Raw genomic sequence first — 27,012 nt, forward strand, 5'->3', positions numbered from 1 at the left:
AGTCGATACGCATGCATACGTTGGGTCGGTTGCATTGTGAGAATTGTGTTTACTAAAAAATAAAACATATGGCCGACTAAATTGGGACAATGCGGTGTGATTGCCAATCAAAATGTGTTAATTACAATTAAACGCAGCAATATCAAACTTTAATATTGCATAAGGTTCTTCATTAAAGATTAATGACGAAGCTGAAAAAAAATGAATCCAAAAATTTTATATAATTTCAGATTTCTTGAACACACCACCATATTGACAGTTGTTCTCACTAAAGATCTAAAAAAAATTTTAAGAACGGGTTTTTTCACTAAAACTGATAATTAATACACTAAGCAATGTTTTCAATGAGTTCAGTATCCTTGACTAATGAAATCTATATAAATTAATTAATAATATGATTATATATATACAAGCGAAATCGATTTTTCTTGAGTTGAAATTCTTCCAAAAAAATTTGGGGTACTCAATGACGCGCGCCAAGTACGATAAAAAATTTTTTTTTTATTTTTTAATTTTCAACAAATTTTTTTTCAATTTTTTCAACATTATGACGGTTTCTTGGTATTTTTTTGTATTTCACATCTTTTTGTAGAGAATGAAAATTATTAAAACGAGCCTAATTTTTTTTGTAAAGTGCAAATGTTATTGAGATGAGTTTTATGAACGTGGACTTGGCACAATTTTTTACAGTGAAACTGTTTTTGTTCGGATTTAATGATACTTCGATCGTAATTTTGAGTGCGGTCCTTGATTTAGTCGTAGTTTTTGCTTTTGTTGAGTAGACTAGAAGAGTTAAAAATTCATAAGTATTAAAAAACTACGCTTTCTTGATTTTTTTTTTAATTAAATATCTCAGGAACAAATCAACCAATTTTGACGAACTTCGCAGCGTTCGACACAGTTTTTTGAGCAGTAATAGTCAACCTCATACGTTAAAAATGAGTCAATAAGAAAATTTTAAGTTAGGGTAAATGTTCCAGTAGTTGACCGCTTTCATAAAAAAGTCCAAAAATTATTATTAACTGCATTTTTTATGACCCTGAAATTTATTTTTAACTATTGTTGAACTTATAATCATTACAATGAATAGGTATTCTAAATATTATTTAATTTTTAGAACATCGAAAATAATTCATGAAAATTTTTCACCGCATGATCTGACTAAAATCCGTCAATCACTATAGTAGAGTATCCGAGAGGCGACTACATGTTTTAGTTAACAAAAAAGTTTCTATTAGGTTAATCTTGCCAAATTAAATTCTGAAGTAGTCTTTAATAGTTTCTTAACAAATCTTTTCATAAGATTTGACAAAAAAAAAAAAAAATAAATAAATAAATACCAATTCAACGACCGGTCAGACACTGGCACAATAAAACACCGTTGTACCATCAATAAATGACTTCGGTCATCTATTGGAAGGGGTCATCCATAAATTATGTCACACCTTAAGGGGGGGGGGGAGTATCACCAGAATGTGACATTGTGTGACAAGGGGCAGGGGGGGTCAAAAGCTTTGTGACGTCACATTGTGGCGTCATCAATTCGTGACGGTTGAAAATTTTATGGTAAAATAGAAAAATCAAAATTTCGACATCTGTAAATAAAGAAATCAATAAAAGGAAAATCTTTATAAGCATCAATTTAAACAAAATTGAATAAATAATTCATTTTAAAAAATAGTTCACAAACCTCCATGAGTAGCTAACTGTGATAAATACGACACTCACTGTTTTAAAATTATCGACTCATGAAGGTTTGTCGACCTCCAGGAAGATGCGGATCAGTCTGCAAAAATACACACGCTATCATAAAAATGTCTAGGTTATTTTTTGGAGTGTAGGGAATCTCGCCGCTACCTGATCCGCAATCTCCTGAAGTACCGACTCCGTAAACCTCCATGAGTAGCTAACTCTGATAGACACGACACTCACTATTTTAAAAATGTCTACGTTATTTTTTGGAGTGCGGGGAATCTCGCTGCTGCCTGATCCGCAACCTCCTAGAAAACCGACCCTCAAAAATCGAAAGGTTGTAGTCAAGTGCTTTCGAGCATTATAGAAGTTTTGTTTTAATTTTTTATTAACTCGTAAATTCAAGCGATTATATATTCAATTGTATTTTTATTTGAATTTATGAATTTATATAAATCAAAATTTACAGATGTCTAAAATCACGGGTTTCTAAATTTGCTGGTCTATATTAATAGATGTCTATTGCTTAAGAATTCATATATTAATAAATGTCAATATTTTTATAAATATAAGTATTCAAATGTCTTTTTACTGACTTCTATGAATTCAGTTCATTTTATTTAATTTAATGTCTATATTTATATTTGATAAATTTTAAAATTATCCAATTAAATTGTTATCTTTTTTTTTTAATATTATAATTTTACTTTTATTTATTTTGTGGTGTGTAATCGTTTTAATTGCTAATATTTTCAATTTCTATTTTAAGTGTGATTGATATTTTGAGTTATTTATTTTCAGTGAATTATTTTTTCAATTTTGTTTAAAATGATGCTTATAAAGATTTTCCTTTTATTGATTTCTTTATTTACAGATGTCGAAATTTTGATTTTTCTATTTTACCATAAAATTTTCAACCGGTACGAATCAATGACGCGCACTGTATATGTGAATAAAAAACTTAAAATATTTATAAACTCAATTTATGTTTATTAATACTTTAGCACTCTCGTTATGAGATTATCTCTCACCCAACAACATCTAACTTCTGAAGCGACGTTTTAATGCAAGTGAGATACTAAAATTCTCAAAAGTTCTGAATAGCAAGGGTCTGAGTAGGTTTAAATCGTCGGCGAGTGCTCGCTCGCTTTTCTAAAAAGTGAAAATAACTGTTTCTTTTTAATTATTTTTAAATACATGCATAAAATTGAAAAATGTGTGACGTCACATCAAGGAGGAGGGGGTTCGGAAAATGTGACAACCTGTGACAAGGACGGGGGGAGGGGTTAAAAAGTCCTGAAATCCGTGTGACGTAATTTATGGATGGCCCCGAACCTGCTACTTTTCAAAATACCAGTAGTTGACCGCATGCACAGTTGTAGAGTTTCTAACCTATATAAAATAAAAATATAAATATGTTTACGTGATAATTTAGTGTTTACACAAGTGTTGTTATTTAAAATAATTTATAATTATTAAATTATTAGTAATAAAGAAGTATTTATGATTATTGTTTAATGTGTTTCAAATAAGATGATTGTTGAGTCAAGTTTAAATTTGTACACTGATAGAAGGATTTATTAGCTATTTATAATTTAATTTATTTAGGAGAAAAGAGTACATTTATTAATAGTTAATAAGTATTTATTTATATTTAACAAATATTTATTAACAGTTAATAAATATTTTGTTGAGTGAATTTATTTCGCTTGCAATGTCATGTGTTATGAAGAGGAATGTTGAAAGAATTGGGGAGGTACGCAAAAGAAAATAAGATGGAGGTAAATGTAGGAAAAACTAAAATATTAGTATATAGGAATGGAGGAAAGAAAAAAAAAGAAAAAAAATGGATATTCAACGGGGGGGGGGGGAATTGAAGCGGTAAAGGAAGTCAAATATTTAGGCTACAGGTTTACCACGAGGAACAGCGCGGCGAGGCAAAAGAAAGAGATGGCACAAAAGGCAACTAATGCCGTATGGGGGGTAATAAAAAGAAGTAGGAGGAATAGTATCAGAGATAGGATGTATTTGATGAATACGGTGGCAAAGTCAGTAGCAATGTACGGAGTAGAAGTATGGGGGGTGGGAAAATTCGGAGGAAATAATGAGAGTACAGAGAAGGTTATGTAAAATGGCATTGGGGGTGAGCCGAGATACACCGGGGTATATATGGAGGGAAGAAATGGGAGTGGAAGATATGGAAGTAACATTAAAAGAGAGAGCAGTGAGATACCTGAAAGACATAATGAAAATGTTAGAAGGAAGATGGCCGAGGATTGTGATGAAGGAAGAGATGAGAGGTATACTGAATGGAAAACCAACAAAATGGAGAAAGGCGGTGAAGAAGGCTTTAGAAAAAATGGAGTGCGAAAAAGTAATAAAAATGATACACATGGGGCAGGAAGTAGAGGAAATAGAGAGAAAACTAGATGAGGGGATAGAGCGTATCAGGGAGAAAGGAAGAAAAGAGGGCGAGAAGGCGATAGAAAATTCAACGTACTGTAAAATTTATAAGAAAATAAAAATAGCGAAAGATCAGAACTACTACTGAAAAAAAGATAAAATCAGAGGTGAAGATAAAGAAATGTGGGTCAGAATACGGTGTTGAAACATCGGGAAAGCGGGTAAAAAAGGTTACAGAGATTGGAGTTGTAGGATATGTAAAAAGGAGGAGGAAGATATATTTCATCTGCTGAAATGCGAGGGGGTATATAATGAGATGAATAATGTGGAAAAAGCTATACTAGATGAATGGAGAGAAGTAGAGAGTGAGATGGAGGAAGTTAGAATGATAGAAATATTAAAGGGAGAGGTAGATGTGAGGGTGTGCACGGTCTTCAGAAAAATTGAAGAGATCCTGAGGAAAGCAGCAGGATCACGGAGTTTGGTGTAAATGGACAACCACAACGACGACGGGCAAAATTAAAAGAGAAAGAAGAGAAAAATAAAAAAGAAATGTAAAAGAGATATTTAATATATTATTTAAGCTATGTAAAAACTTTGTAAAAGACACTAGTCATGCAAATAAAATCCTATTATTATTATTATTATTATTATAATTAATGTAAATAATTTGTAAAGATGATTTTTGTTTAGAAGCAATCTTCATAACATATGACATTACAAGCGAAACACAAATTCACTCAACAAACTATTCATTAACTGTTAATAAATATTGGTTAAATATAAATAAATACTTATTAACTGTTAATAAATGTACTCTTTTCTCCTAAATAAATTAAATTATTAATAGCTAATAAATCCTTCTATCAGTGTACAAATTTAAACTTGACTCAACACTCATCTTATTTGAAACACATTAAACAATAAGCATAAATACTTCTTTATTACTATTAATTTAATAGTTATAAATTATTTTAAATAACAACTCTTATGTAAACATTAAATTATCACGTAAACATATTTATATTTTTATTTTATATAGGTTTGAAACTTACAACTGTGCATGCGGTCAACTACTGGTATTTTGAAAAATAGCAGGTTCCAATAGATGACCGAAGTCATTTATTGATGGTACAACGGTGTTTTATTGTCCCAGTGTCTGACCGGTCGTTGAATTGGTATTTATTTGATTGATTTTATCAAATCTTATTAAAAGATTTGTTAAGAAACAATTAAAGACTACACGGAATAAATGAAACACGACTGATTACTGTGCTACACAAGAATGAGCGATAAACATATAAAAAAAGTTCTTAGCACATTACTAGATCATGTGATAATAAGAATGAGTCGTTTTTACATATGACTGAGTATCTTTCAGCACAGTAACAATTCCTATGTTACACATTACATTGAAAACACGAGTGATTCTCATGTTCACAGTCGCTGTTAGCTTTTAGGACAATACAGATTCCCGTGAGCAGAAGAACCCTTACTATATAAAATAAGTATGAGTACTGCGCAAGCGTACGAACCAGTCACCTGACAAATGTTTCTCATTCTCGTGCAGCACAGTAACCATTCCTGTGCTAAATGAGAACTGTTGCTGTGGATCACATTGTAATAATAGTAAAAAAAAAAAACGAAACTTATTTCATTTGTAAATATTTGTAATATTAACTCATATTTTTATAATTATATTTATTATGATTTACAAATAGAAATCATAATATAATAAAATTAATTTATTATTATAAATAATAATAATAATTCTTTAATTTTTTTTAAATATATTAAGATTTAATACGGTTGTATGTTTCTGAATTGTCATCAGTGACTTAAAAAAAAAAAAATAAATAAAATTTATTTTGAATTCTGCATATGATGGATTAAATAGACCAGAAAAAAGTGTATAAACTGATGTCAATTTTCAAACTGACATTTCAAAAATAGAAATGTCACAGTTGTATTATTTACATTTTTAGCAATCGAAAATAACTTTTCAATTTTTGTGGAAAAAAAAACTTAAATATTTATCAACGTTCTTCAATATACATTTTTCACAATAGTAAAATACAATAAGTTAAATTAATAGAAAGAATATAAATAAATAAACAAAAAAAAATGAGTGAGCCTCACAGACATAAGGTCACAATAGAAGTGAAACTTTTTTAAGCCGCTTTAAATAAATAAACAGATCAATATATATAAATATATATTATAGCATTTCATTTATTCTCAAACAAAATAAATTTATTGGATTAATTATTCGGTTTTTAAGAATTAAAACAATTACACATTTTTTAATTAAAATTTAAATGAATTTATTTCTAAGAATATTATGTTTACAACAAATGTAAGTTTTATTTTTCCTTTTTATTTTATAGAATTATTATCTTATTTATTCTTTATTATTACTTGAATGATCAACAAATGTTATCAGCGGCTTGTGATAGCTAAAATGTGAAATAAATATTTTTGTCTGTATTCTATTTAAGTATCTCGAAAAAACCGCATCTATTGTTGTCCCATGTTTTGTCGTTGGTTCATTTGGATTATTATTTATCGCTAAATCAAATTTGGTCTTTAAAAAATCAACCAAAACGGCCGATGACTCCGATGAAAAATTTACGTTAAAATCTCCACTAAGGATTATAGGTTTTTTTTCTAAGTTTTGATTAAGTTCTTCCGCAACAGCAGCCGAAAATGGTAGTAGTGCACGATGCATAAATTTTATTATGTCTGTGATATACTTATTCGGTGATATATAAATTGATACTAGTAAAATTGACTGGCCATTTTCCGTTGTACATTCAGCGGCACAGATTTCTCCTACAGCACTGAGTTGTACTCCAAGTGCCTGTATATTATGTACTGAAATGTCCATTGATGGTGTTACAATGTGTGTTGTATCGTTATCATTTTGATAAATAGCTCCACCTCCAGATCTTATATTAGGGCGTTTATATTTAACTACACAATTAAAATTAGGAATGGAAATGTCTTCATCATTATGAGTCCACGTTTCAGACAAAAGTAGAATATTTAAATTAGCAGCTACTTTGTCGATAATGTCATTGTTATGGGCTTGTAAACTTTGAATATTCAAACTATAAATTGACAAACCAGGCTTTTTAGTGATAAATTCAAGTAATTGTGATTCTAATGTCACTAATGGGTTTAATGACAGTCTTTGAAGCTCAAGTTTTAACGGACGAAGTGCAGCTGGCTCTGTTCGCCCATGATAAAAAGTAGCCGTATTATTTTTTGTAACGATATATAATTTTTCAATCGTAGTAACTCTCGATAAAGCAACCTACAATAATTATCATTTACTTACCAGGATTAAGAAAATATAATGATGAAATTATTAACACGAATGTATAAACAGGAATTGAGAAATTTATATTTGAGTCAACACGTGTAAATATATATACACCCCACTATACCCCAAAACTATTTACACAAAATAATTGAAAAATATAATGAAAAATAATTTTCCAGGAATAAATTTTAATATATATATCAAATAAGTGTATTTTTCATGTATTTATAAGTATTTACGTATTAATTTATGCATATATCTGTACTAAAACGTTTTAAATAAGAACGGTTTGCGACAGCTGATATACGCATATACATATAGCTGATATACGCATATACATATAATATATACACACACATTATATATATATATATATATATATATATATATATATATATATATGCATATATATATATATATATATATATATATATATATATATATATATATATTAGAGTGGTCGTTAAAATTTAAATTTTTTCCGACGCCCAAAAAAATCTTTCCTTTTGACGAAAAACTATGCGAAAAATTTTGCTTTTCGATTTTAAACAAAAAGAACACGTGCCTCTGGTCAATTGAAGTTCATTTTTCGATAAAATGATAGTTTTTTAAAATATTTGTCACAGTTTTTAAATTTGGGCAAAAAATCATCAAAACAGGCTTGTAGGAAATTAAATTTTCTACAAAAGGTTTCTTTCGGTTTTAGATAAAGTTCATATACATCGAGATAATCTTATTAGTTTACTTATAAACTCTATTAAGTCAGTCATTTTTGCACTAAAAACTTTATATTTCCGGAAATATGAAGAATTCTCTCAAAATATCTTGAATTTTAGATATTTTCTTCATATTTTGACATGGGTAAATGATTTTCAATTTAATGATTTTTAACCCGTCAGCACTCACGTTATAAGCATTTTGCTCACACAACAACATCCGACTTATAGAGCGGCGCTGTAGTGCAAGTGAGACACTAAAATTCACGTGAGTTCTGACGGGTTAAAATGAAATCTCTATCGGTAAGTTATCTACAACTAATCTTGTTCATATTTCCATTTGGGAGAGTAGAGCGCCTTTCTGTAAGGTCTAGACTTAAATTGGTCTAAATCTATAAATTAAGATTAAATAATGCTGTAAAGCGGGAAAGAAGAGGAGTTAAGATAATTATTACGTGAAGCGTTCCATATTTACGTAACAGGATAATTGGAAGGAAGGGATTGAGACAGGAATTGGAAAAGACCTTCTTAACCTAAGTTCATAGAATATGCGAGAAAAAATTCGGATAGCTCGGACTGGGACTCGAACCCAGAACCTTCTGAAGACATGTCAGCTATTCTCCCACGCAAAATCGTGAGGCGTTCCACATTTTTAAAATTATTTTTAAAAATAAGATAATGCTGTGAAGCGGGAAAGAATAGAAGTTACGGTAATTATAACGTTAAGCGTTCCACATTCACGTAACAGGATAGTTGAGAGGAAAGGATTGAGAAAGAATTGGAAAGAACCTTCTTAATAAGAGCTTATAGAATATGCAAGAAAAAATTTGGATAGCTCGGACTGGGATTCGAACCCAGAACCTTCCGAAGACATGTCGGCTACTTTACTATTTGAGTTACCCGGTCTATACCAAATTTCCTTTTTGCTTATTCTATATACATTAAGCCACATCGTCCATCTTACGTTCCACATTTTTAAAATTAAATAATGCTCTGAAGTTGGAAAGAATGGGAGTTACGGTAATTATTACGTAAAGCGTTCCACATTCACGTAACAGGATAATTGGGAGGAAGGTATTGAGATAGGAATTGGAAAGGACCTTCTTATTGTGAGTTTATAGAATATGCAAGAAAAAATTGTTTATGTTTTCAGAAAAATAAAGTTTTTAGTGCTAAAACGACTGACTTAATAGAGTTTATAAGTTACTAATAAGATTATCTCGATGGATATGAACTTCATCTAAAACCGAAAGAAACTATTTTGTAGAAAATTTAATTTCCTACAAGCCTGTTTTGATGATTTTTTGTCCAAATTCAAATACTGTGACAAATATTTAAAAAAACTATGATTTTATCGAAAAAAGAACTTCAATTGACCGGAGGCACGTGTTCTTTTTCTTTAAAATCAAAAAGCAAAATTTTTCCCGTAGTTTGTTATCAAAAGGAAGGATTTTTTTGGGCGTCGGAAAAAATTTCATTTTTAACGACCACCCTAATATATATATATATATAAGTAACGTGGTGGAATTACGACGCACGCGCACTGCACTCGTCCACTCTACTTGACTCTCCTTAACTCTCCCCACTCTTTAAAATATATAAGGCTTGCTCGGCTTGCTATACAAGCGATTCCCCCACTCGCCTACTCTAAACTTTCACTCAATGCTTCTCCTCTAGCGCTACTTCCCCTTTTCCGCCTCAAATCGTTCAATTTTACCCTCCGTAAAGAAGTTTCACTTCAAAAATAGTTACATATTTAAACTTTTTTTAATTTTAAGGTTAGAATAAGCGGCAATTCATTTAGTTGGCTGTAGCCAGTCGTGTGATTCACAGCAACAGTTCTCATTTAGCACAGGAATGGTTACTGTGCTGCACGAGAATGAGAAACATTTGTCAGGTGACTGGTTCGTACGCTTGCGCAGTACTCATACTTATTTTATATAGTAAGGGTTCTTCTGCTCACGAGAATCTGTATTGTCCTAAAAGCTAACAGCGACTGTGAACATGAGAATCACTCGTGTTTTCAATGTAATGTGTAACATAGAAATGGTTACTGTGCTGAAAGATACTCAGTCATATGTAAAAACGACTCATTCTTATTATCACATGATCTAATAATGTGCTAAGAACTTTTTTACACGCTTTATATTAGCTTCACTTGTATGTCAGTTTGTCAGTATGTCAGTATGTAACTCTCCGTGGGTAATCTGCGCGCCTGCGGCCTTCCTTGGTTCTGGTAGCCGTTTCTCAGGCTCGCTCTCCGAAATCGAACTCTGATTCCCCGTATTTATAATATTTATAAATAATTATTTTTTTTTTATTAGCTTCACTTGTATGTCAGTATGTCAGTATGTCAGTATGTAACTCTCCGTGGGTAATTTGCGCGCCTGAATATTTTTGATAATCAACAAATAATAGTTTAAAAAAACTAAAAAATCACGCTTTTATAAATAAACCAAACTAAAAAGTAAAAAATAAATAATAGTTTAAAAAAACTAAAAACACGCTTTTTATAGAAAACCAAACTAAAAAATAGAAAATAAATTTAAATTAAGAATAGTGTTGAAAATTTCAATAAATATAAATTAATAATAGTGTAAATAAAAAAAATGTATTTTATTTTAAAAAAAGCGTGGAGTGCTTTTTAAGATATTATCAAAATGATAATCACTCTACTCATATCTGTCAATAAAATATTTATAACTATTGACACCATGCACCTCACGCTTTTTTTAAAATAAAATACATTTTTTTTATTTACACTATTATTAATTTATATTTATTGAAATTTTTAACACTATTCTTAATTTAAATTTATTTTCTATTTTTTAGTTTGGTTTTCTATAAAAAGCGTGTTTTTAGTTTTTTTAAACTATTATTTTTTATATACTTTTCGCTCATTCTTGTGTAGCACAGTAACCAGTCGTGTTTCATTTTTCCGTGTACTTCAGAATTTAATTTGGCAAGATTAACCTAATAGAAACTTTTTTGTTAACTAAAACATGTAGTTGCCTCTTGGATACTCTACTATAGTAATTGACCGATTTTAGTCAGATCATGCGGTGAAAAATTTTCATGAATTATACCTATTTATTGTAATGATTATAAGTTCAACAATAGTTAAAAATAAATTTCAGGGTCATAAAAAATGCAGTTAATAATAATTTTTGGACTTTTTCATGAAAGCGGTCAACTACTGGTGCCCGGTCAACTACTGGAACATTTACCCTATTTTAAAATATTAAAAACGTTAATTTATTTAGTGAATTGAATTATTATAATGTATTCCAGCTGTAAGGTTATAAAAAGTGTCAAACGAAAATTTCTATTTTTGCTTTTGATTTTAAATAAATATTTGTTAAAAGTTATCAAATATTCATTAAACATTCATGAATATTTATTAACAGTTTATAAATCGTATTTGATAAATAATTTATAAACTGTTAATAAATATTTATTAAACCCTATGATATTAACAAACATCATTATTCAAAAGAAATTTTTTCTCGCATATTCTATAAACTCACATTAAGATGATCCTCTCCAATTCCTTTCTCAATCCTTTCCTACCAATACCCTGTTACGTGAATGTGGAACGCTTCACGTAATGATTACCGTAACTCCTATTCTTTCCCGCTTCACAGCATTATTTACATTTGTAAATCTTATATTCAAAATCTAAATATTTTATTCAAAATCAAATATTAATAGAATAAAATGTATAAAAAATAAAATGTTTATTTGTAACCCTTTTATTGCAACTTTTTATTATTATATTATCCGTGTTATATAATCCCAAGGACTATGAATTTTGTAGACTTTGATTTGCTTTTTTTACTAACAAAAATAAATAAAAATTTATCAAGAAATGTTTACACTAAAAATAGTGCATGTAAAATTTTCAATTTCATATTTGTGCATTATTCATAATTTTGATAAATATTTTATTATCTTTTTTCCATTGTTCATATAAACAAATTTATTTATTGTCTGAAAAATTCACAGTCATCAATAACATAATTTAATAATTTTTAATATCAAGCTGATAAAACCGTAAGTATAAAATTTCTATTTATTTTGTTAAATAAAACTATAATCACTTTAAATTAAATTTTTTGTTTATTGCATTTTGTAATTGAGAATGTCGAGAATGATTTAAATTGCCGTAAATGAAAACCACTGCGCCCGGTCAGCGCGCGCACACAACCTCAATTTCTGTCGTGATTTTACCGACCGCGTGTTTGAATGTAAACATTTAATTTTTTTTTTAATTTCAATAATTATTTTCGCGAACATTATTAACTGTTGACGGTTTGTTTTTGACTTTTCCTGTTCAGAATTTTTCGCTCTTTAATACAATACCAATATTATTGGGGCTTTACATAAATATATGCAAGTTTTTTTGTAAAAATAGACGGGATCTCGGCATGTCTATTGTTATTTTATTATTTATTTAAAAAACCCGTTAAAAGTATGATTTCTAATTATGATTTTCGTGATCTACGCATTTTTTTACATTGAATTGATAGTAAGATATAGCCTAAAAAATTACATTGAGCAACGGGTAAGAGTAAAGTCAGTGTACTATTTCATAAAAAAATTTATTTTTAGAGCTCATACTTGAACTTCACTCCTTAAAACAATATTCTATTTAAGAAATACTATCTAACTGTATATTGATTAAATTTAGAAAGTACTTAAACGAAATTTGCAAATCAATAAACGGGTGGCACATTTTAAATAATAAAAGTTATAATTATAAATAAAATTAAACTTACCGACAGAACTAATGGCCAAAGAAAAGTCAGGAATATATTTTAAGAATTACAAATAGACCCTCTACAACCAGTGATCATGCTTTCAGACCTTTACAAACTATTATCATCTCGGGAAATGAAAACAAATTTCACGAAGCTCAGAAGGAAAATTCTTGAAGAATACAATATTGAATACGACTTATCCAATAGCTCAGAAACGGAGAAATCCAAAGCCCAGGGCATATCTGAAAATGATACATCTGACCTGGAGCTTGACACAGAACCTCAAACCCTGTAATTTATACGAGATAAAAGGCCACACACAATTTTCTCACAGACACCTAATGAAAGGTTCAAACCCTACCGATTGCCCAGGATGCAACGAAATCATCTTAATAAAACACATTACCACCTGTCCAGGATTGATCCAACAGAGAAAAGCACAGCAGCTTCCCAACGAGATGAACTAAATCTCAATAATAGCAGTAAAATGAAACGATTTGTTGACACGATTAATAGAATGAAATTAAAAATATAGTTCGTATTTAAAGTGTTTACGGATTTACAGTCCTGATAATGATCTATCTGTTTGTTTAAAATTATATTCTGTAATTGTATTCTAATCCATCGCCTAGGACCAAATGGTTAAAGCGACGTTAAATAAATAATTTAAAAAAACAAAAAAACTTACCGATAAATTCTGAGCCTTTGTTTTCATGCATAATTATTTTGCAGTTATTGTTCCGATGAACCTTAAAGCCCAAGCAACGAAAACGTTCATCTGTTTTGTACAATACACCGGTTTTATGAGGATTTAAGTAAGGCTGACCACTGAATGGATTTATAAAATCAGCCCAGTATCCAAACATTTTCAGTTTAGTACAAATATCAGAAGCAGCAAGGAGAAACTGCAATAGAAATAATTGTAATTATCAAAGTGAAAAACAATTTTGGTGTCAACAATTAACATTCTAAATAATTCATCTGTAACATATTCGCATAATAAATCATTCTTACTATAATTTTCTTTTCTTACTTAATTTATTTTTCATCAATAAGTTGATAGATGGTTAATAGAAGTATGCTTATAACGCCTATAATGTTCATTAAGAAAATTGAAAGCTCATAAAGTAGTTAAATATACTGTACTAATTAATTTATTAGTTCCTTTCTACTTCCAATTTATGGTAATATATAAAATATAATATGTAATGTAAGATGATAAAATAAAAATATTAAAGTGGATAGTTAAAAATATATAATTGATACTCTTTAAAAATATTATGATTTTGCCATCTAAATCTTTAAATGATTGATTAATTATCCAAAAATGAATAACGATAAATAGGCAACAAACTAAATTGCAATTTTCATCTGCAAAATTTGGATCGGTAAAAAATTTGGAAAAGAAAGCATTGATTTTTGCTTTTTCATACAAATAATTAGATGACTTAAAATAATAATAAAAAGAAAATATTTACTTAAATTACTGGTATTACTAATACAAATAATATTTATTTTTATTTTTGCTACTATTTTTATGATGAAATTTTGTCGAGTATCTACATCAGCGAACTTGGCTGCCAAAAATAAAGCAAAAATATCAATATCAAATATACATGCTTACTTTATTATTATTAGAAATATATCTTCTCTCACGTAAAAATGTTGTTGGGAAATCATCTTATCAGATTTATTTTTTAAAGAAGATAATTTTTTAAGTTCAAAAAAATAATATGGTTCATCTAAATATTACTTTTCAAATAATTTCATTTAAGTAGAAAAACTAAAGTTTTTTATATGGTTCGACCATTAAAAATAAAAAAATATCAATTTCCATCAGACGAAAATGGCAAAATAGTTTATCTAGAACATCTTTCCTGCTTCACAGCATTGTTTATATTTGTAAAAATGCTTGCCGTAAGATGGACGGTGTGGCTTAATGTATATAGAATAAGCGAAAGGAAATTTAGCATAGACCGGATAGCTCATATGGTAGAGTAGCCGACGTGTCTTCGGAAGGTTCTGGGTTCGAATCCCAGTCCAAGCTATCTAATAATTTTTTCTCTCATATTCTATAAACTCACATTAAGATGATCCTCTCCACATTCCTTTCTCAATCTTTTCCTACCAATATCCTGTTACGTGAATGTGGAACGCTTCACGTAATAATTACCGTAACTCCCATTCTTTCCTGCTTCACAGCATTATATGATATCTTTGAAAAATATTATTCACGATAAAATAATTGACTTACTTTACTATAATATCAAAACACGTTAAAGCTTGTTATAAACTCGAAACAATTAATTTAATTGAAAGATGGTAATGTTCTAATATATTTCAGAGATATATTACTACTAAATAATTCTCAAAAGCGATTGATGATACCTATAAATAAAATATTCCAAATTAGTAATAATAATAATTAATAATAAATTACTTACGAATTTAGCTAATTTTTCAGTCTCAATTTCTTTGCTCCATCGCATCATCCTAGGACTCAACTTCTGTGTGATAGTAACAATAGTAAGATGTGGTGAGGCAGCTTCGATGCAACTTGGAAAAAGTTCTTGAATACCTTTTCTCAGTAACATGGGGCATTCTTGTGCAATGCAGTGTAAAATAGGCTGATTTTTATGACTTTTCTGTCTCACTCGTTTAAGTTTATTATTTTTAGTTTTACCAACACTTATCATGTCGTTAATTTCAAGACTATTAAAATCATTTCCATCATCAAACTCTACTTTGTTTCTCGGTATCAAAATGGACCGAGTTTCAACTTGAGCAGTAGTCGATTGATCTAACCAGCCAGGTCCTATACTTCCTGGCAAATAAAATCTAAATCCTCTTGGTCCAAATAATTCCCAATTTGGATTGTTGTCCAGTTCTCCATTGTTAATATCTGCGTCAATACCATTCGACTTCATTAATTTGTATGTTGTCGTATTTTTCGCACTTCTACGCGAATATTTAGCCGCAAATATAAAATTTATTGATTTAGAGTAATTTTTTTGAATGATTTTACCACAATACATCTAAAAGAACAAAAAATAAAGTAATTATAAAATTAATAAATAAAATATAATTTAGAAAAATACACTTCAAGGTTAAATATCCATATTTCCAATAACTTATATTGATGAAACATATTTAAATAAAATAAACATACCTCGAGATACGACTTAGCATGCTGATTTAAAATTAATGTTTTCAAAACACCCCTTTCAAGTGTAATTGTTTATTTAAATTATATTATGTAGACATTATTATTATAGTTATTATAAACTATTGTTATTCTTACATATACCAATTGGCAAATGTCATTCGACTAGTTTTATCTCTCTCATATGTTTACTATACTCTGCACGTGTAAAAATGCACGTAGGCGCAGGCTTTTACACAATCATCTGATGCAAGATTTATTCTATAGCTTCTATAGTTTATAGTACTAAAGTACTAGAATAGAATATTGTTATGCTTCCATCTAGTGGATGTTATTTTTATTTATTGAAAACTTTACTTACTGTAGTTCTTTCGCCCGGGAGTATTAAAATACTCGGTTTCAGCGCGGGAAAGGAATCATTTTAAATAAAAGAATTCTATTTAGACGTTATTTAATTATGATCAAAATTATTTAGTTGGTTTCAATTTATTATTCAAGTTGACAAAATATTAAAAAGCTTCAAAATATAAAATTGAGGTTTACAATGACGTGATCTTAGCAATCTAAGCTCTCGGTGAGAAGTGTCGTTACATAGTTTTTCCGAAGAGCTTCAAACGGGTGCCACAACTTAGTCCTAACAGAGACTATACAAAACGTAATGTTTTTAGCAAGGTGCAATATCCCAAACGTCTGATATCGAGATAAGCACATGTAAGAAATGTGACACTTGCCGAAAATTAGTTTTCATAAACGTTACTTAATCCTAAAATGTATATGCTAGAAATGTGATGTCTAAAGAACGTTCATGTTAAGAAATGTTATACTTCAAAAATGTAAAGCTTCTAAAAGCGATAGCATCACGTGTGCCATTTGTAAATCGTTCAAGGTTCTAAACGTGATGTTTCCCTAACGTCATACGTTTAAAAAGTCAATCGGCCATATCGACTGTAGGAAATCCGTTGATGCAGTAGATTTCTTCAGATAATGAAAAAACCTACCCTGATAGCCAAGTTGGCCGCAACTTTCTGTCAATCTACTGCCGCAACTTGTCACCAACTTGGCGGCAACTCTTGGAAAGTAACTCGGTTGGTGTCAACTTGTTCACCAAGTTGTCACCAAGTTGTCGGCAAAAGTTGCTCTGAAACTTTTTCACACCAAGTTGACGATAAGTTTCTCAAGAAATTTGGCGACATATTGCGGCAGTAGATTGGTCTCTTTTCTCAGAAACTTGTAGCCAACTTGGCGCCAACAGTTACAAATTCGGAAGTTGACCGCAAGTTGTCGCTAAGTTGGTGGCAACTATCTGACACCAACTTGTTTGGTCTGAAACTGTGGCTATCAGGGTACCTTGATAGCCAAGTTGGTCGCAACTTTCCGTCGATTTACTGCCGCAACTTGTCACCAAGTTGACGGCAAGTCTTGGAAATGAACTCGGTTGTTCACCAAGTTGACACCAAGTTGTCGGCAAAAATTGCTTTCGAAACTCTTTCGCACCAAGTTGACGACAAGTTTCTCAAGAAATTTGGCGACATATTGCGGCAGTAGATTGGTCTTGTTTTTCTCAGAAACTTGTAGCCAACTTGACGCCAACAGTTACAAATTCGGAAGTTGACCGCAAGTTGTCGCTAAGTTGGTGGCAACTATCTGACACCAACTTGATTGGTCTGAAACTGTGGCTATCAGGGTATATGAATTTCAATCTGACCAATCTGACCAAAGTCACATCGTCTAATATATATTATTAGAAATTTTATCAATAATAATAATACTAGTAACAATAACTTGATAAATAAAAATTAATAATAATAATAACATAATTCGAAAATTAAATATTAAATAATAATTAACATTTTTATAGACAGTATTGTTTGATTGAAAAAAAAATTATGCGCCCTTACGCCTTCAGAATTTTTTTGTCTTAAAGCCAAAAGAGCGTATACAAAAAAACAATTTTTATTCACTTTCCTTATAGATCTATATGTTATAAACATTTTTAGGCTAATTGGAGTAAAAAAAAATTTTTTTATACGCCCTTTTGGTTCTATAACATTTACTGTTAAAATCTAACTTTATATAATATTGTAGTCAAGCAAAATTAAGTTAAAATAGTTAATAATTATAATCTTGTATTTAATTTATAATTAATAATTATTATTTAATTAATTTACTATTAATTTATTATTGAATCATTATTTAATTATGATTTAATTTATAATTAAACGATAATGTCTATTCTTTTATACATGACTAGCGGTTTCCCGCCCGCTTCGCTGGGCGAATTGAAAAGGAAATAAATTAAATTTTATGTTTTATTTTTATTTATTTTTTTTCATATTTTTTATATCTCAAATTTCTTTTCTATATCTCATGTGTTTAGAAAATGCAATGCTTTTAATCTGTTACATTTTCGCGATCCCGTAATGAGAACAATTCATCGATTATGTGATCAGCAAAAATAAAATGTATGTAAAATTCTTAGTCCGTTGACTGAATAGCTATATGTAATGTTAAATTTTGGAAACGTTACAATGACTTTTTTGCCGCTGCCAAAGAGACGATTGTTGTAAGAAAATATCATTATTAAGTAAGAAAAATATTTAAATCCGTTGACGTTGGAAGCCATCTCGGTATTTGTCTATTTCTCTTGAGATTCTATCAAATTTTATATTTGTAGGAACTGTATTTAAAGAATATGAATTTTTTGACAATTATCATTCCCGCACTCCTATGTGGGGGAGGAACTTCGTAAGATCCTATTCGAGATGATTTTTACATTATAAATAAAAGATTCCAACAAAACTTTGAGTCTATAAAAACTATCGATTGGAAATGAGAAATTTTCATTGTTAATGCCCCCGCAATCCCTATCGGAAGTAGAATTTTTTGGAATCCGTTTTGAGATGATCTCCTCATGACAAATGAAAGATTCCGACCTAATTTCGAGTTTGTAAAAGTTACAGTTTGAAAATGGAAATTTGAAATTCTAACACCCAGCCCCGCACTCCCTGTTGGAAATAGAATTTATTGAAATCCGTTTTGAGATGATCTCTACATGACAAATAAAAGATTCTTACCAAATTTACAGCTTTTAGAAGCTATATTTTGGAAATTAAGATTTTTTTTTGTCAACACCCACCCTCGCAATCCTTATTGGGGGTGATTCGTCGTTAAATCCGCTCTTAGATTATTTCTACACCACATGTAGAAGATTTTTACCAAATTTGGAGTCTGTAAGAACTATATTTTACAAACGGGAAATTTTCATTATCAATGCCCCCGCAATCCCTTAACTGAAATAGACATCATACACGAAGATTCTCACCGAATTTGGAGTCTGTAGAAGTTACAGTTTGGAAATGAAAATTTTAGATTTTAACACCCACCTCCGCAATTCCTATCGGAAGTAGACTTTATTGAAATCCATTTTGAGGTGATCTCTACATAAGAGATAAAAAATTTCTACCAAATTTAGAGTTTTTAGAAGCTATAGTTTGGAAATTAAGATTTTTTATGGTTAACACTCACCCCCACGATCATTATTGGAGTTGATTTGTTGTAAAATCCATTATTAGATCATTTTTATATCACATATAGAAGACCTCTACTAAATTTGGAGTTTATAGGAGCTATAGCTTGGAAATTAAAAATTTTCATTATTAACACCCACCCCCGCAACCCCGTGTGGGGTAGGATATCGTTAAATTCGTTTATAAATTATTTTTACATCACTTACAAAAAATTCATACAAAATTAGGATTATCTAGGAGCTATAGCTCGGAAATTTTAAATTTTCATTGTTAACGCCCACCCCCGCAATCCATATTGAGAGTAGCTTGTCATAAAATCCGCTCTTAGATCATTTCTACATCACATATAGGAGATTCCTGCCAAATTTGGAGTAAATAGGAGCTATAGTTTAAAAATGGGAATTTTCCATTGTCAACGCCCCCGCAACCCCCCTTGTAGGTGGAATTTCGTAAAATCCGTTCTTAGCTGACCTTTACACGGCGAAAGGAATATTCCTACCAAATTTCAAGTCTCTACGCTTTATGGTTTCAGAGATATCGTGATGAGTCAATATATAGGTGGAAATCTCTTATATATATATAGATAATAATTAAATTGACTTATAATTTTATTAGAAAATCCGATTGTAAAATAATAGAAATAATATTTAATTCAAGTTATTAATTAGTCAAACTCAAACATTAATCCAACATATTATAAACAATATAATATATATATTTTCATGTTATAGTTTATTATAATTTTTTATTGTAATTTAATTTCAAGTTAATTATAAGTTAATTTTTATTATAAATAGATTTTAAAAGGGTCTGTTAAATTAATAAAAATAGTTAAATAAACACAATGACTGTATTGCTAAAAGTGTATATTAGTGAAGTCCAACTTTCAGGCCAATAGGCTGAAATAAATATATATAGATATAGAGAAAATACATGTTAGTATATAAGGATCATTTATATGTAGTAGAAAATGTGTGTGCTTATGTATTCCTTAGAGTGGATGTATGTATGGAAGTTATGGTGGGAGAAGAACGGAGTTTGAAGCTCTTCGGAAAAACTATGTAAATGTAACGACACTTCTCACCGAGAGCTTAGATTGCTAAGATCACGTCATTGTAAACCTCAATTTCATATTTTGAAGCTTTTTAATATTTTGTCAACTTGAATAATAAATTGAAACCAACTAAATAATTTTGATCAAAATTAAATAACGTCTAAATAGAATTCTTTTATTTAAAATGATTCCTTTCCCGCGCTGAAACCGAGTATTTTAATACTCCCGGGCGAAAGAACTACAGTAAGTAAAGTTTTATATAAATAAAAATAACATCCACTAGATAGAAGCATAACAGCTGAAACTTGTAGGGTGTTATGTCCTTCTCCTGGTGGACAACGATGGAAATCTTGATTTAAATTTAAAGTTACCGACGTGGTCTTTGATTCGCCCGGGAATATTGAAATACTCAACTTTATCAACGGGAATTTATAGGATGAGGAAGATGATAATATGTGAATATAAATTAAATAAATTTTTGAACGGAATTAAGTTAACTAAATTGAAATATGTATTCAAAAGACTTTACACAAAATTAGAAACGAGGTGATAGGTCTGAGCTCGAATAATATTCTGATATTTCTCAAATATGTCTAAGTCCGACTCCTAGCACTAGAAGTGGCGGGGGCGACTCTCCCTACCATCCGAGTATTCCGCTGTACTGGCCTTTTGGCAACGTTGATTGGTCCCTCTCCTTTCCTACTGGGTCCTAGCTGTACTCCTACTCAGGTACTCGTCCTTTCCGACCGTTGTTGAACTACCTGGGCTCGCTAGCAGAGTTGTCCGAAGTTTCATCATCTCTGGGAATTTACCGGACTGAGTGGTTGAGCTAGACTCGTCATAAATGAGGGTCACTAGTCGGCTCAGACTATTTTCTCGCATTTTTTTTATACAACATTTTATATTTCTTAAGAAATTAAAGTATATTTTCTAATTTCTATAATTACTTAGGTCGAGAGCAGTTAGGTAGTAAATTTATATATTTATGGCTTAATCTTCTTTACTATCTTATTATTCCTAGTCTATTGTGATAAATTTTCAGAGAGTAAAAATACATTTTAACAATAACCTTTTTTACTAATGGCTAAAACTCTAGACTTAGGTTGTGGGGTTTTCCCAAAATTTTCTTATAAATATAAATAGATCTAATGTTAAATTTAGCGCTATCAAAAGGGGTATCGTCAGTGCTCGCGAGGCGGCGCCAGTCGCGATTCAGCTAAACCGTGATATGATATCACAAGGGAATTTATTTCTTATTATAGAGAACACCTCCATAAATTTTAAACATAATCCGCGAGGGTCGCCCCGTAAAAATGTTCTTATTTGGTGGAATGACCCATATGTACTATACTAAATTATGAAAACAAAATGGCCCATTGCACCCACCAGCGTCATAGAGTGAATGCCGAATAGTTATTACGTTATTAGTTAATTTATGTGAATAATAATAAATTGAAAAGAGTACTCGATATTTTTTCTTATTGCGCCGGTCCGTATTTTTTTATAATAAACAACATGCCTAAACAAAAATCTATTGTTTGGAATCATTTTTCTGAATATCTTGACGGCAAACAAATTTTACACGGGAAATGTAAATACTGTGGCATTACTTACGTTTCTAATGCTAAGCGTATAGAAATCCATTTAACTAAATGTAATAAGTGTCCAGATGCAATAAAAGAAAGTTATTTAGCTGCTAAAATTTGTGATATTTCTTTGTTAAAGGTATGAGCAAGTAAATTTATATAATAGTTTGTTTATTATTATCAGTCACAATATAAATATTAAACAATTTTTCACTTCTAAATTATTATACTCAAATATTAATAACACTGAAGTTGATAGACATTAGAAATTTTTTTAGAATTTTTATAATAATTAAATTGCTATGAAAAAAATTTAATGAAAAAATTCCACATGTTAAAATTAAAGAAAATCATCAGTGAAAATTTTTAGAAGCACTTTAAGTATTATAATTGATTTGTTATAAGAATTAAAAAAATTTACAGCTGTCAGCTAACTTCAGTATCATAAATATTATATGTAAATTATCAGAGTTAATTTATTTAGGTTATAACTCACATTATAACTCATCATCATCAATAATTAATTTTTTTTTACAGGAACTTTCATCGAAAAAATCAAGTCAAAGCAACTTGAATAACTTAATTGACAAAATTCCAATTGAAAAAAAAAAAGATAAAATGGATAAAATGTTAGCTCGTGCTGTATATTCAAGCTGCTCACCTTTCAGACTGGTTGAAAATCATTATTTGAAGAGATTTTTGAAGTTCAGTTCACCTGGATACACTCCACCATCTAAGGATCAATTATCTGGTAGACTTCTAGATGAAGAGTATCAATTATTGAAATCTGTGATGAAGAACAAATTAGAAAGTGCAAATTCGTTGACGATCTTATCTGATGGCTGGACAGACATTAATCATTGTTCAATTATAAATATCGTATTTATGGCACCCGAACCAATCTTTTATAAGGCGATTGATGCTAGTGCAGAATCGCATACTGGAACCGTTATCGCTGGAATTCTCAGTACGGTTATTGAAGAAGTAGGACCGCACAAATTCCATGCGTTGGTCACAGACAATGCAAAAAATATGAAATCTGCTTGGAGTATTTTAAAAGATAAATATCATCATTTAATTACTTTTGGTTGCGTGGCCCATGGCCTGAATTTATTAGTTAAAGATGTCCTTTCGGTAAAAGAAATAGAAGAAATAATTGATAAATCAAAAACAATTATCAAATTTTTTCTAAATCACACTTTGCTTTATTCCGTATTAAAAGACACACAACGTCAAAAAACTAATAAAGTACTACATTTGTTGCTACCTGTTGATACGCGCTGGGGTTCATACAATTCAAGTTTAAACAGTCTGCTCCGTATTAAAGAATCGTTGCAGATAGCAACCTTTGATAAAGACGTGTTAAAAATGATTACTGAAAAAATGCGTCAAGATATCAGAAATGACAGTTACTTTTGGCCAATGGTGCAGAATGTTCATGATTTGATTGAAGTTCCCTGTTCAGTTATTAAATGCTTGGAAGGAGAATATCCAACACTATTGAATTTATCCAAAAAATTGATTGATATGTACGGAGATTTTATTGAAAAATCATATTTCCTAGAAGAAAAAAGTCAAAGTTACGTTGAAGACAAGTACTTGGAGCGCAAAGATTTTATCTCCCATCCGGTACATTTTGCAGCGCATTTATTAAACCCTCAACTCATTAATTGCCCATTGGTTGAAACTGATAAAATCGAAGCTGTTGATTTCATTGAATAATTCGCAGAAAATTTAAAGCTCAATAGTCAACAAGTTATTACAGATTTAGGTAAGCTAAACAAAATAAATATTATCAATTTTTACAATTAATAATAATATAATTAATATATCTAAATCTTTCACTTAAAAATTATTTTAATATTATAAATTGTGTATAATAAATCCGAACAAAAACAGTTTCACTGTAAAAAAATCGCGCCAAGTCCACGTTCATAAGACTATTAAGAAAAAAAAAATTTTTTTTTTTCTTTACAAAAAGATATAAAATAGAAAAATTAAAAAATCCAAGTAACCGATATGATTGTTTATGATTTTCGGAAATTAAAAAAAATTTTGTTGTAAATTTAAAAATTAAGAAAAAAATTTTGGAACGTATTTAGTGTGCGTGGTTGCAAAATATTTTACTTTTAATGAAATTCGTAAAATCTATTTACTAGGACTTTAAAAAAATTGAAATACACAATGACGCACACCAAGTACGTTCCAAAATTTTTTTCTTAATTTTTAAATTTACAACAAAATTTTTTTTAATTTCCGAAAATCATATACAATCATATCGGTTACTTGGATTTTTTAATTTTTCTATTTTATATCTTTTTGTAAAGAAAAAAAAAAATTTTTTTTTTCTTAATAGTCTTATGAACGTGGACTTGGCGCGATTTTTTTACAGTGAAACTGTTTTTGTTCGGATTTCAGTATTTTTTGTAATTATAATAAAAATTTGCAATTGGTACTAACTTAAATCTCAAGTTGGCTGCATTTTTTATAGCAAACTATCCCCTTGAAGCTACAGTTTATGTAAAAATAATTGCAGCGCACCCTGGCGGGTGTAGATGCAAGCTGTGAAATTTATTTTTTTAAGTGTAGTTTCCCATCTATTGGACTATTACCATGCATTCTCGAATTACTTAGTCTGTGGCATGTCACTTTTTACATCGAAAAAAAGTCAGGATCGAAATTTTTGAGCTTGCTATAGTTTGTGCGGATTAAATTTAATAATTTCAAGTAGATTAATTGTTATAAGTGAATATAATTAATTAATAACAGTCAAATAAAGTATTAATTACTGTTATAATATATAATTTAGGAATAAAAAGTACCGTAGAATTAAATAAAATTTTGCAACCTCAAAATACCGTTCTGCTTACAGTAAACACAGTCAGTAGTCTGGCGCTCCGTTTACAACGGATTTGAACGGAACTTGGCGCCAGATTCTACCGAATCTGTGGATATTAAAATTCATATAATTAAAAAAATTTCTAACAATTTTTAAGAGAAAAAAAAATTGTACTGATTTTAAATTTATTTCCAAATAAAAAAAAAAATTTAACGATAACTCTTGGTGAATTTTCAATGAGGTTGGTTATTCTAATTGAACAATATCAAATATTTTTATAAACAATAGAAGTTAGTAATACCAAAATTATATATTTTATTCTGAAATACAATATATGAAGTAAAACGTAAATATTTACTCTCTTAGATTAATTTAAAGTTAATTAGCTAATATAGTGAAATCCTTTTTTAGGTGACTATTGCACTTAACAAGCAGTTTGGAACAACAAGTCTCTTTGGACTGAAAGTAAAATATCCAGTCCAATAACTTGGTGGAAATTATATTTTTTGAATCGGGATCTCGCGAAATTAGCTGTGATAATATTAAATATTCCGGCTACATCAGATGCTTGTGAAAGGAACTGGAGTGTCTTTGGAAATATAAAAACAAAGAAGCGTAATCGTTTAAGCGTTGAGAAGACCGAGAAGTTAGTGTTTGTGAAGTCTAACTTATGTTTGCTGGATGATGATTGTTTACTGCAAGTCAGTAACAAGAAAATACGAACAGCTGAGATCTCAAATGTATCTTCTGAAACTGCAATGATCGATTCAACAATCGACCAGGACTTGGGTGTCGTTGAAGAAGCTGAATATTTGAATTATGAAGAGATTATGGACTGGGAAGTTGATGAAAATTGTAATATAGAAATAATAAGTGAATAGATATTTGTAAAAGTCTGAATGATAATATTTTAATGACACAGTATTATTAATACAAAAAAATAATTATTATTATAAAATTTATTTATAATAATAATTATAGTTCTAATCAAAAACGTGTGATAAAAAAAATAGTTGTCTTCGAATATTAGGATTGTTATAAAAATTGCAAGTTAAATTTTTATGACTATTATTTATGGCTTATTGCAAATTAAAAAATCATTAATAGAGTACAAGTTATTAATAATTAATAATAGTTTTAATCAAAAACGTGTGATAAAAAAAAAAATAGTTGCCTTCAAATATTAAGATTGTTATAAAAATTACAAATTAAATTTTTATGACTATTATTTATGGTTTAATGTAAACTAAAAAGTCATTAATATATTACAAGATGCTAATAATTAGTAATAGTTTTAATCAAAAACGTGTGATAATTAAAAAAAAAAAATATTTGCCTTGAAATGTTAAGATTGTTCAAATGTTATAAAAATTGCAAATCAAATTTTTATGACTATTATTTATGGTTTAATCCAAATTAAAAAGTCATTATTATAGTACAAAATATTTTTAATCTACATAGTTTTAATCAAAAACTTGTGATAATTAAAAGTAAATAAATGTCTTCGCTTACTAAAATTGTAATATTTTTTAAAAAATTTGATTATTACAAAATTATTTATAATTAAATTCACATTAGTAATTAATGTATTATAAATAATTTATAATTAATTATAGTTTTAAGTAAAACTTTGTGGTAATTAAAAAAGAATAATAAGGTAAAGTACCCAGTAGTTGCTCACGAACCAGTACCTGCTCACTTTGTGTATTTGTATATCTATATTTACAAATGCAGATATACAAATACATGGAGTGAGCGAGTACTGGTTCGTGAACAGCTACTGGGTACTTTACCTTAGTTGCTTTTGTATACCAAAATTGTTATGGAAATTTTAGGTTTAATTATTATAAATATTGCTTACGATTTAATTCATATTCCAAAATCATTAATATAGTAAAAAATATATTCAATCTACATAATTTTAATAATTAAATAAAAATCAGGATG

The 27,012-nt window shown here is 29.4% G+C and overlaps 3 protein-coding genes across 6 annotated transcripts in view; 2 read left to right on the forward strand and 1 right to left on the reverse strand.

Moving 5' to 3' along the window:
- Positions 1-16,310, reverse strand: part of LOC123267768 (cobalamin trafficking protein CblD) — a 51,890-nt gene extending 35,580 nt beyond the window's left edge. The window contains exons 1-4 of one of the 4 annotated variants that reach the window (XR_006510123.1): positions 16,066-16,310; positions 15,341-15,931; positions 13,585-13,801; positions 12,915-13,138 (exon numbers count right to left, since the gene is read on the reverse strand). Coding sequence is in view for 3 of the 4 variants with exons in the window: in XM_044732610.1 (XP_044588545.1) it covers positions 13,456-13,478; positions 13,585-13,801; positions 15,341-15,931 (831 nt within the window). In the remaining variant the exon portion in view is untranslated. Of the gene's footprint in view, positions 1-12,914; positions 13,139-13,440; positions 13,479-13,584; positions 13,802-15,340; positions 15,932-16,065 lie in introns of those variants that run through there. The other 3 variants (XM_044732610.1, XM_044732609.1, XM_044732608.1) reach the window with 3 other exon arrangements.
- LOC123267761 overlaps positions 1-25,562 on the forward strand; it is a gene marked incomplete in the record, with an annotated part of 391,343 nt that extends 365,781 nt beyond the window's left edge. The window contains 3 exon segments of the mRNA XM_044732597.1: positions 21,931-22,365; positions 22,764-23,997; positions 25,477-25,562. Of these exon segments, the coding sequence (XP_044588532.1) occupies positions 22,156-22,365; positions 22,764-23,948 (1,395 nt within the window).
- Positions 25,494-26,014, forward strand: LOC123268022 (the record flags this gene model as incomplete). Its single annotated transcript, XM_044732902.1, has 1 exon — positions 25,494-26,014. A coding segment is annotated over one exon (453 nt), but the record flags the coding sequence as incomplete, so codon positions are not given.
- Positions 26,015-27,012: the final 998 nt, after the last annotated feature.

The sequence above is a fragment of the Cotesia glomerata genome, linkage group LG6 (assembly GCF_020080835.1).
Source record: "Cotesia glomerata isolate CgM1 linkage group LG6, MPM_Cglom_v2.3, whole genome shotgun sequence".
Lineage (NCBI taxonomy): Eukaryota > Metazoa > Arthropoda > Insecta > Hymenoptera > Braconidae > Cotesia > Cotesia glomerata.